General features: G+C 46.3%; 1 protein-coding gene across 1 annotated transcript in view; it reads left to right on the forward strand.

The window, feature by feature from the left end:
• The first annotated feature begins 6 nt into the window (after nucleotides 1–6).
• Nucleotides 7–11646, forward strand: part of UNC13B (unc-13 homolog B) — a 315070-nt gene continuing 303430 nt past the window's right edge. Inside the window, exon 1 of the mRNA XM_019531900.1 lies at nucleotides 7–53. Coding sequence (XP_019387445.1) covers nucleotides 32–53 — 22 coding nt within the window. The 5' untranslated portion in view covers nucleotides 7–31. The remainder of the gene's footprint in view (nucleotides 54–11646) is intronic.

The raw sequence follows: 11646 nt of genomic DNA on the forward strand, positions 1-11646 counted from the left end.
GGCCGGGCTGGGGTTGCCGGGCGGCGCCGCCATGTCCCTGCTGTGCGTGCGCGGTGAGTGCGCGGGGCCGCGCCGGGCCGGGCGGAGTGTGTTTGGGGTTTGTTTGTTCGGGGCGGGCGGCGGTGCGCGCGGACCGGTGCCAGGCAGCAGAGCGGAGCTGCGGGTGGGCGAGTTGCCGCCGAGCGCTGCGGGGAGGCGAGCGGGCACCTCGGTTCCACCTTTCCTTGCCGCCCGCCCAGCCGGTGTGCCCGCTTCCGTGTGCATGCCGCGCGCACCTGTGGGAAGCTGTGATCCTCCCAGAGACGGAGACGCCTCGAGAGGTGCGCGTGTGTAACTCGCACGAGGGCCGGAGCCGCTTACACCTGTGTGTGTACAGCAGCATCGCCGTGGCGACCACAGCTCCTCGCATACAAGCGTGTCACAACTTGTGGCAGATGTGACATCTCCTAGATATTTGCAAAAGAAAATAATATCCTCGATTTGCCCACGAGTGTGCATGTGTAAGCGTGCGGCTGGCATCGTGACCGTGACCGTCAGCCCCCCGCGTCTCCGCACCGTTGCGTTGGCTGCCCGTCTGCGCTGAAGGAGGACCTTGCTCCCGGGCAGAAGGCTTGTGTTTTTGTGAATGAACCGGCGCTCGCGCTTCCCTGCTGAAGCGGTCCCCGTAGGGCAGTAAAACGCTCGCGTCTCCAAATCGCGGGTTTTGTATTAAGCTCTCTTGACAGCCCCTTTGATTTACACGCTGTGTAGCATGCTATCCTGACAGCGAGTCGCTTCCGAGGGAAACGCACAGCTCCTACAATCTTTCATGGTGATAAAACCTGATCTGGTCTGTCTTACGCAGTCAGGAAACATAAATAAAGATTAAAAGGGGAAGAATAAAGGCTCTAAACCATGGTATAAAATCCCTGGATGTTAATGCAGCGTTTATTTGCGAGCTTGCACGCAAGTGTGCACATGTAAGCCTGTGGCTGGCATTGTGGTGGTGACTGTTCAGCCTCCTCGTGTGCACCAAGCGACACGCGTCTCCACACTGTTACGTTGGCCCTGTTGCTCCTTGGGAGGCTGCTCTGACTCCTGCAAGCCCAGAGATGAGGGGTTTTGCAGTAATTTGAGCAAAGGGTCGGATGTAGTGTGGAAATCCAAATAAAAACCCAGTTTTGATTTGCTTAAGTGTATGCATAACTGTTTGAGGATCAAAGTCTTAAATTGTATTGTTGAGGTCATGTTGGCCTCTGGGCTATTTAAAGGTGTGAGAGGTTTGCCAGGCATGAAAAGGTGGGTAAGGACAAGAAAAAAACAGGTGTGGCCAGGCTGTTTTGGGGTACATCATGAATTTCCCTTTGTTTCAAATTTGTGCTGTTATAGGAGGCGGCTATCTTAATTTGTACCCAGCTGAATTAATTGCTGGAAAGCAGTGTTCATTGTAAGGACCATTTAGTAGCATTAACTTCAGTTTTGCAGCTACAGTTCAGAACATGGATTTGGCTGTAATAATTGGTGTTCTTTCAAAGGACACCACTCATTAGCTGGTCATCTTCATGTTAAATCTTGTTCTTTCATGTTCAGTTGTAACTGTTTTCTCCTCTTGGAGAATGAATTATGTAGCCTACTCTCAGATTTCCATCTCCAGTTTCTAATTTTATGTTCCTTTGTGCTAGGTAGAGATGCCGTCTGTCAGGATCCCTTCTCCCGGATCTTGCCTTTCTAGGAACAAGGTTGGACTTCCTGTTGTGTTTAGTGTCCTGACCTGAAGACGGAGGTGGAAGTGTAGCTGGGTTTTAGTTTTCCTGAGTGTTGCCAGCTGTCCGCTGCAGGTCGCAAATATTGTTGTAACCTCCTAGCTAGTTCGTCATGGCTGGCAAAGAAGTTCCTTTTGTGCTGCGCTGCTGTCACTTAAGCTCTTCATTAGATTATATCCCTTGAATGTAGCCCCTCTGCCAGCTGTTTCCGAGGTTTTCATAAATGGAGGCATTTGCTTTGACATATCGAATACATGTTTGTTAGCATTTTGGAGCACCACTCCTGTGGCCCATAATGTTTCCTCGGGTCTCTCTTCCAGGGATGTTTTCTTGACTGGATTGAGTCTGTCATGTTTGTGGTGCTGACCTAGGAATTGGGTTTGATGTGCAAATCTGTAAGTTGTAGTAGACATTAAAAAGTCCTGGGCAATCCTCTGTGACCCCTTAGAAATACTTGAGGAACAAGCCTTCTAGGGACCAGTCTGAAGCTGGCCTGGAGTTCGTTAAAAATAAATATCATTTGCTGAAGCCTGAGGTGGATGAGATCAGAGCCCCAGTTTACCACTGGATGGCTGTTTCTCTCTGTTAAGTCCAAGGAGCAGCAGGCTTTCGATGAAGCTGGTGCTGTCCACCCAGCACCTATATGTGAGAACTCTTCTGAGCATTGGCTCCTCAACTTGGGACTCAGTGCTAAAACTTTGTGGTACCAGCCTCTGGCCCGTCTGGAAGCTCCCTCACAAAGAACTGAGGTGCTGGGGGGATGCCAAGGGTATGAATACATTTTTGCGTCTCCCTTTAAAGTCCCTGATTACAGGTTGTGCTGAGACTTGGTTTTTCTCCTCTTATGTGTGCATACCGGTAGCAGAGAGAAGGATTCTGGGGACCAGTGTATGCTTGGTGGCTATCCTAACTTTGAGGCACCCCTCCTGCGTTTCATCAACAAATATTGAATTTTTGCTGTAGCTGGAGTACAGTGTTCTCTGCTTGTATGCACGCTAGGTAAATGCATAATTTGCTTAATCGCATAACACAAAGCTGTTCCCATTTTTTTCTTCTTCTGGTTCATAGTAACAAACGTCAATTATCTGCGTAAACCATTTATTGCACGGCATCTTTCAGCTCTGCTGTCTGCTTTGTAAGTTGTACTTTGCAGTTGGTTAGTTTAGAAGCTAGCTAAATATGTAGTTTACAACTAATTGAGCCTGAAACAGCACAGGGGAGGCAGCTGTCAGAGGGCTGCTCTTGGAAGCCTTGAGGAGCGTTAGACCTTTTTGGGGAAAATGGTCGGGTGCGGTAAACAAGGCTGGCTGAGTACACGGTGTTGTTTGTACTGCCTGCGTGAGTATTGTTTGCCTTGCCTCTGGCAAGTACATGTGTAGCCTTGTTCCTAGTCCTGAGACTGTCAGTGGTTCTCAACCTTCTTAGACTTGCGGTACCCCTTGGAAAGTGCCAATTCTTAGTTTTCATTCTTTTTTTTTCTCTCCTCCTTTTTTTCAGTAAAAAAAAAAAAATAATAATAATAGAGCTGTTTTTCTGTTACAAAGAACTCAAACCCATAGTAGAGGTCTTTCTGTTAGAAGTGTTGGATTTATTCTGTTATCCATGTTTGTAAACCTAACATTGGCTAGTACTAGCATGTAGCACCCAACAGTACCCTTCAAAGGACCTCAGAGCACCCCGGGTGCAGTGGTGCCCTGGTGGAGAGTCATTGGGCTATGCACTTGAGTAGAGTATGTTGTGCTTTGTGTTGAAATGCTTGCCAAGGTCTTGCGTGTCGGCACTACCAGTGGCGTGATGCAGTAGCCTAGGTGGCAGTGCCTTACTACATGCTTTTCATACCAACATATCCAGCCCCTGTCAATAGCTGTATTTTTCTGAAGCTGTGTTGATGCACCAGGTCCCCACATATTAGCCCCTTATGGCATAGCTATGCTGCAGGCGAGTGCCTGATTACACATACCAGGTTAGCTTTAAACCAGCTGGCTACATTGTAGTGAAGACACTGGCACAAGTGGGGATTAGCTGCCTCAGTAATAGGTTGGGTCCTGAGAGCTGTTTGTTTTGTTTCTTGGTAGTTCAGGTTTACCTGCATGTGTGCTACAGTTTTGTAGGCTCAGAAACCAGCGGGAAAAACAGCTTCTAATTTGCTAAGTCTCTGAGTTCATTTAGCTCTTTCCTCCAAGAGCAGCCTATCACGGACCAGCCGAAGATGAGACCAAAGTCTTGGCAGTCCTTTGTTCAGTTTATCTGGAGCTTGAGGCAATTTAATGTCTCCTTTTTTTTTTTTTAATAACCCTCACCCATTCTGGGAAATTCTGTTTATAATCCTGGCAAGTGGATTAAAGCTCCTTTTCAATTGCTCTGTTTCTGTGATTGTAAGGTCACTCCCTGGTGAGCTTCAGATACTAGTGCCCCATCCTGTGCTAGATTTCTCAAGGATAAGGTGCTATTCCATACCCTTCAGATTCCTCTGGAAGATGGTTTTATAATATTATACACTGGTGACCGTGCATCTATGAGCCCTTTCCGTATGCCCTGTAGCTTGCCCCAATGTTCTTGGCCTGCCCAACACACTGTATCCTAAGACTTCAGTTTGTTAAGAAATGCAGTTCACAAAAGGAGTCTGTCCAAATGATGTCCAGTTGCAGCTTATGCTATTGTGACTTGGCTGGCTGAGATGAAAGCCACATCAAGGCTCATTTGGGTAAAGCCAAGATTTGCCATCGCTGCCCATCTTGGATGATTCTATTATATGCACATGGAAATGTTTCCATGTTGCTGCATAATGTTTTATGAAGTATTATTGTTCAGCTTTGTCTCCTTGAGCAAATCATAAAATCATACAAAACGAGGGTTGGAAGGGACCTCAGGAATCATCTAGTCTAGCCCCCTGCTTGAAGCAGGACCAGCCCCAACTACATCATCTCAGCCAAGGCTTTGTCTGACTGGGTCTTAAAAACCTCCAAGGATGGAGATTTCATCATCTTTCCTCACCACCCTCCCAGTGAGAAAACCTTCCCTAATATGCAACCTCAACTTCCGTTGCTGCAGCTTGAGCCCATTGCTCCTTCTCCTGCCATCTGCCCCCACTGAGAATAGTCCAGCTCCATCTTCTTTGCAACCCCTTATAGGGAGCTGACGGCTGCTATTCAGATACCTCCCTAAATCTGCCCCATGCCCTCAGTCTCTCCTCTCCCCAGAATCCTTCCAGGCCATGCATGCTCCAGGTCTCATTTCTGGTAGGGGAGACCAACCCTTATGGAAGCTAGTTTAATGTTGGGATGTCTGTTGTTCCAGATTGGATGATCAAGTTTCTTAGATACTGTTGGAGTAATTTCTTGTGGAATTGTTTGCTCTTGAATGTCCAGTCATATCTTAGTTTTTCCATGCATGCAGCCCCTTTCAGATCCCTTCCTGCAACAAAATTTAACTTAATTTGAAACCAAAGCCTATAATTTAGAGCATTTAGATGTTAAATTTCCCCAGTGAATATAGGGCCTTCATCCTGCTGGTGGTAAGTAGCTGAGAGATTAATGAAGTGTCTAATCGTGGATTTCCAAGACCAGCATTCCTAAAGACTTTTCCCTAGATAGCTTGATTACTTTCTCCTGAGAAAAATAAAACCCTTTATGATTTAGTGGATTTAGTGGTTGCCATTTTCCCTTAAAAGGAACTAAGGTTAAAGTTTATAGAGGGAGCTGAGGTACCAGCAGCTATTAAATGTGGATGCAGGGGCATTCTGCCAGAGAGCTGTCAGAAAGTAAAAGGAATCTGAGACCCACCTGAGATCTTGGCCTCTTTGCTACCTGAATGACACATGCAAGAATGGAGAGCTTGTGAGATGCATGCTTGAAAAAATGCCTGCAAGTGAGGCATTTCCTTCATATTGCCATTCACTAGTGCGTATTGGGCAGTGCTGGGGGTTCAGGTTTAGACTGAATTGCAATTTTTCCTATAAAAGATTCGAAGGTAGGGGGCGGAGGGGTGCCTTCCACTGTGTGTATGATACTTAGGACAGGGGGTTTGATCCAGGTGGGGATCCTCGGGGGACTATTGTAATGCAAATAGTAATTGGTATGTGTGCCTTTAATCCCCTGACAATTGCATCATATAGTCAGTATGTACCAAACAATATGCAGAGTGGTTTCATGTAATTGTTTGTCCAAATGCTGGCATTTCAGAGAGAACTTCAGCACGTCCTTGTCAAGCAGCAAACATGGAAAATAGCTGAGGCTCTGCCATACATACCACTGAAATTAGTTGGCATGGGGTGTGATTTAGGTGCGACTAGCGTGTCAGAATGAAAGGTGGAGTTGAGAAGAAAGGGTACAGTTGTGGTGTGCTGAAAGTGCAGTAAATTGCTTAATTATGCTGAAGGAGAATTGATGAATAAGGAAAATTGGGTTGGAGGGGCCTTCAGGAGATCATCTTATTGAAACCCCTGCGCAAGACAGGATCATTCCTGAGATGGTTCAACCATCCCATCCAGTTGCTGGTCTAATCCGTACTTAAACTCCTGAGGATAGAGGTCCCACAGACTTTGGGTGCTTAACCAACCTCAGAGTGAATGTTCTTCCTCGTATCCCACCTTCATTTGTCATGTGGAAATTTAAGGCTGTTACCCTTGTTTTTATCTGGTGAGTGCGTCAGTCGCCCACCTTCCTTACTAAGGCCAGATAGCTCTGTCCTGGGTTTGTGGCCTGTGTGTTTCTCGTGGGGCAAATTTATCCCCGCAAAAACAAACCAACAAGCAAACGTGCAAAGGAACAAATAAACGTGAGCCAAAACCTGCAGTCTTTCCTCAGACCCTGAGAGAGCAACCCAGGCTCTGTGCTTCTCCCGAACACCACGGCCTTCCCTCTCCTCTCTTCCACCCTCCTCCTGGAGCTGTTAAGCCTCTTGGTGGTCCCGTCCCCCCCCGAATTGCAGCTGCTGTCAGACTTCTAGCCAGGCAGACTACTGACTGCTGGCGACCTGAAGCTGGGGCTCGGGCTTAGCACCTCTTTACGCACCCCTGCGATCAGACAGAATAGCCTATTGCCATCTCTTGATAGCCCCCAGTTGGGTATTTGAAGACTGTTATGAAATCCTTCCTCAGCTGTATTCTTTCTAGAAATGGTAATCTCATTTCTCCCAACCTCTTCTTGCAAATCATCTTTCCTAAACCTCTGATCGCTTGAGTTGCTCTCTGCTGGACTCTTCCTAGTTTCTCCTTATTCTCCTTGGAATAAAGTGTCCCAAACTGGATATGGTACTTCCGCTGGCTTGAAGCAAACGCTCCTGAGCATTTGTGAATTGTAGTAAGGGAGGAATTATGAATGTGATGTGTACATGCAGACCGCCCAACCAGAGTATGGTAGTGGAAGGGCGAGTACTTAAAGATATCCGTGAACGTCAAAAGCAAATTGGAATCATTTGAGGCTTTAACTACTGATTTGTGCTTTTGGCTTTTGAAGATGCTTTTGATGCATAGACTATGAAGCCACTTTTATTTAAAAACACTGAAAGAAAAGTAAGACTATGCTTTTGTTTCTGACTCATTCTGTAACGAATGAGCGGTACAGATCTGAAGTTAAGGAAATTGAGAGTTTCTGACTAAACTTGATCCCGTCATTGAGGGTCACAGTAATGATTAGCTAAATGTCTCTTTCAATTCTCAAAATACTTGTGAAAACGAATGAACTGTATAGAACTGAATTATTAGCTGGGATGAAGGAAGAGAAAATTCAGAAGCTGGAGTACAAGAATCCCAAATGTAGCATTTTTATTAAACTTGAAAAAGCAGACTTTTAAAAAAAAAAAAGTCACCTAACTGAAAAGATGGGAAGTAGTAAGAGAAAATAAACAGTGTTGTGCATCAGTGGTTACAACCAAAATTGTGAAATTGGAGGTAACTGAAACAGGTCCATGTGCTGAGAGAGCAGAAACGGAGGCTAGGTGGGTGAAGCATCAAATGGCCAACATTTTAAAAATGACATTTTAATTTCTTTTTTGGCCTTTTTTAGTTTTCATTGAGAAGTGAGTGAGCTTTATGTAGAAAGGAATGGAACCGGTAAACAAGAAATGGAAAAGCTGCAAGCAAGGGATTAAAAGTAGTGAGAATATAAGACTAGATTAAAAATTCCTTGATGGAATGCACCCGAGATAAGAACTAAAGGAAACTTGAGGAATCTGGAAGCTTTTCATAAACCATAATTTAGAAGTGACTGAGTAAAGGAAAATTGTAGTATCCAAAGGACTGAAAGGAACGACTAGGTGACAATGAACTGGGGCCTGGTACCTGGCAAAACTTCTGAAAATACAGTAAGGGGATATGTGTGATTCTTAAAGGAAAGGTCTAGTTACTAACAACTTTTCAGGGAAATCTGATGGCTTTGCTTTAGAGACTACATTTAAGAATTAAAGTGGGGTTCAGGGTTGTGCTGTTTGGATGTTCAAAAGATGGTTTCTGTGAAGTCACTCGGGGTACGTAGAGATGTTCAGGGGGTTGGGTTGTGTTTAAAAAGGGCTGCCTATTGAACATGGTTCCCCCACCTTGTGGACCTTACACTTGGATCCCTAGTTAGGTCTATCTAAGTGTGAATGGTACAGAAGTTCCAGGAAGGTCAGACTGGTCAAAAAATGGTTGACCTGATCTAATTTACCTGTGCCTCAGAGGCGCATTAAGTTAGACTGGGTATGGCTAGACTGATCTAACTGAACTTCTGTACATGTTCCCAGCACAGCCCGGGGGCTGAGAGCCTAGCTGCTGGCCCCAGCCCCAGGGCTGCACTTTTCCTCTTCCTGCTGGACTCCCTCCCCAGCAGTAGGCTATCTTTAACCCCATCCCTCTAAAAATAGCCTCTGACTGGGGGGGATAGAGCCCCCATGAAGCTGCCAGCCCCCCCTTCCCCCACCGCCTCCCCAGTGTCTATATGAAGCCTCAACAGAAATAATCTGCTTCCTACTTCCTTGCTTCCTGAATTAGGTGCCTCCATAAACTTGTATACTAGTATTTTGTGGAGGTGGTGTGTGTGATATGATTAAACACTTTTGTTCCGCGTGCCTTGACTTCTAGGAGCTCTGGATATTGGAGGGTGCTTAGTTCATCTGCAGGCACCTATGGGATGTTTTTAATGCGATAACGTAGAAGCTGTTTCTAATGGAAACAAATAGTTTAAATCTTTTCAAGCATCTTGCTCAGTACTGAAGTGATTAATTGCAGTTGAGGAGAAGCAAATCCTCCTGGCTTTTTACAAATAATATTTTCATAGAAGAGTTTTCATATTTGTACTAAGTTTATACTGTTTAAATACAAAAGGTCTTGTACTCTCCCACTGAGAGCGTTGTGCCTATGTGTTATGTTTAGTCTTCCCTTGATGTACTTTTTTGTACTAGCTTCTGCTGTATCATGTTTGTGAATGTTGCATGCAGGGGATTAAATGTTTTTAATCCCAATGAGGTCTCTTGGATGCCTTGGTAGCAACTTAGTTTTGTCTAAACTGAACATACTTCCTCCTGATCCTTCCCCTCTCCTGTCCTCTTCCCCTAGTGACAATGCCCCAAAGCAGCCCCAGTTTTTCCCATTTGAATCTTTTTTCTTCCTTTTTTACTTCACATGAACATAATTTGTAAATTCCTGTTGCAGCTTCCTTGAGAACATCACCAAAACTCATCTTCTTGCAGATCTGAATTCTTATCCTGAGCAAGTGTTCAGAACGTGATCTCATTCCAAACTCCTTATTCTGCCAAAGCAACAAATGAAGACATCATGGATGCACCCCTGTTCGAAATGCTCGCACCTGATTGACTGTGTTGTGGTGTGTGCCTGCGACCTTTGTGATGCTTATGCTGGTCACAGATAGCCCTGGTGACACAGGTGACTGACTGCTGGGTGGATTGGTTAGATCAATTCCATTCTGCCCATTTCTTTCACCCCATAAAGATGTGAGCAAAGAAGAAATTAAGAAAGAAGGTTTATATACTGTAGAGTGTTTGAAAGATGCCACCAAAAGTAGTCATCTCCTGCAGTGCCTCAGTATAAATTGGCATCTCTTTCATTCCTTGGGCAAGTGTTATGGTGGCTTAAGATATGGAGAGGAGGGTAATTTTTTTTTAGGTGTCTCTTACACTGCCAGTGACCTTCATGACCTGTACTTGATCATTCTATTGTCCTCCTCCAATTGTTAGGATGCAAGTCAGATACACTACAATGAAACCTACTTAAACGAGTCAAATAATTACTCTCTTGGTCTTCTCAGCTGCTTCTTCCAAAGAGAGAAGGGATCTGAGCCAGTGTGTGCTTGTGGCATCCTAACTGTACCTCTAGCTTGCTTTACTTGGATGGGTTTGGCCTGTCCTATCCACAGTTTTGGGCTTACTTTAGCCAGAGCAGAGAAGAGGAGTGGGAAATGGGGTAAGCTGCAGTCCAACAGGAAAAAAATGGTAAAGCTGTCCTGCTTTGCTGCCCCTCTGAAATTTGAAAAGAAAATGGGAGCAACAGGAAAGAACTTCCAAGCTACCTATAATCTGGGCTTTTCCCTGTAATAGGGATTCAGGTCTCTATTTGATTTCCCTCCTCCCCCCTGCCTTGCACAGAATATAAGGCTAAAAGGGCCTATTGGATCCCACAGTCCAATGGAGACTAACCTTTCAGGCAGGCACACCACAAAGTAGCTCTGCACTCCCCACCCTGAATGCCCCTTTGATCCCTTTCGTGTGCCTGATCTGCTGCTTTGCTTTCTGCTTCCTTACCTGTGGTCCATGCCTGATGCTATTTAGCTTTTTGCTCCATGCTCCATCTGCTGCATGCCCTGCTTTGCTGTGTCCCACATGCAGAGCTTGCCCATACCACTTGTGGCACCCATGCTGCTGGCTGGCCACCCCTGCCCTGATCTCCAGTATTACTCAGGCCACTTCTTTAAATCACTTCCTTAATTTGTTTGTTCAAAGAAATCTTCCACAAAAGCATCCAGTTTGGGTTTGAAGACATCAATCCCCACCAAAAAGTGTGTGTGTGGGGTGGTTGTGGGAAAGAGTATGCCATTTCCCTTGGGGAATTTGATCCAATGGCCTATCACCCCTTACTACTGAAACACTGTTTTGTTTTTTTTTTATTTCTAATTTGAATTTGTTTGGTTTCAGCTTCAAGCTATTGGTTCTTGTTAGGGGTACATCGGTTCATATCTTATCAGCACCAGTAAAAGGAAAATTGACATTATCAGCAATTGGCTTTTTTTGGGCAGATGTGGCTGATAATGTTGCCAATAAATGCCATGCACATGAGCTCAGCCACAGCATTCACATGGCCAGGAGCACAGCCTGGCAGCTTGGATAGCAGTGTCTGGCTGGTAAGTCTGTATGGGGGAAGGGGCATGGGGGGGGATACTGAGGCCCCCATGATGAGTGAGGGACTGGGGCAGGGTGGGGTGTGGGACATGGGATGGAGCCACAAGTGGCTTGTCTGGGGGTTGGGGGGGGGAGGAGGTTCCTGCTGCTGCACACATGCTCAGGGGAGGTGGGGGGGGCATGTGCCCCCCTCAGATTTGTGCACAGGGCGAGGGCGGGCTGGGGGCAGTGCTGAGCTCTTCCTGACAGGAGGTGCTGGACTGGGGCTGCATTCAGCGTGGGTGGTGGTGGGACTAGGAAGAAGGCTATGGTGGAGGGGGGGCTACAGCCACCCCAAAATTCACCATAGCCTCCCTGTAGTCCCTCTACTAGTGCTGCCGCAACCTGCCCTGAGCACAGCTCCAGTCCAGTGCCCCCCCACCAGGAAGAGCCCGGTGCTGCCCCCAGCTCCAAGCGGGCAGTGGTAGCCTGTCCTCGCCCTGTGCACAAATCCAGAGGGAACGTGCCCCCTATATCCCCTCTGGGGTTACATGCAGCAGTGGGATCTGCCTTTGACCCCCCCCTTCCCCCCCCACGC

Source organism: Crocodylus porosus, unplaced genomic scaffold, assembly GCF_001723895.1.
Source record: "Crocodylus porosus isolate Cpor-Errol unplaced genomic scaffold, CroPor_comp1, whole genome shotgun sequence".
NCBI classification, from domain to species: Eukaryota; Metazoa; Chordata; order Crocodylia; family Crocodylidae; genus Crocodylus; species Crocodylus porosus.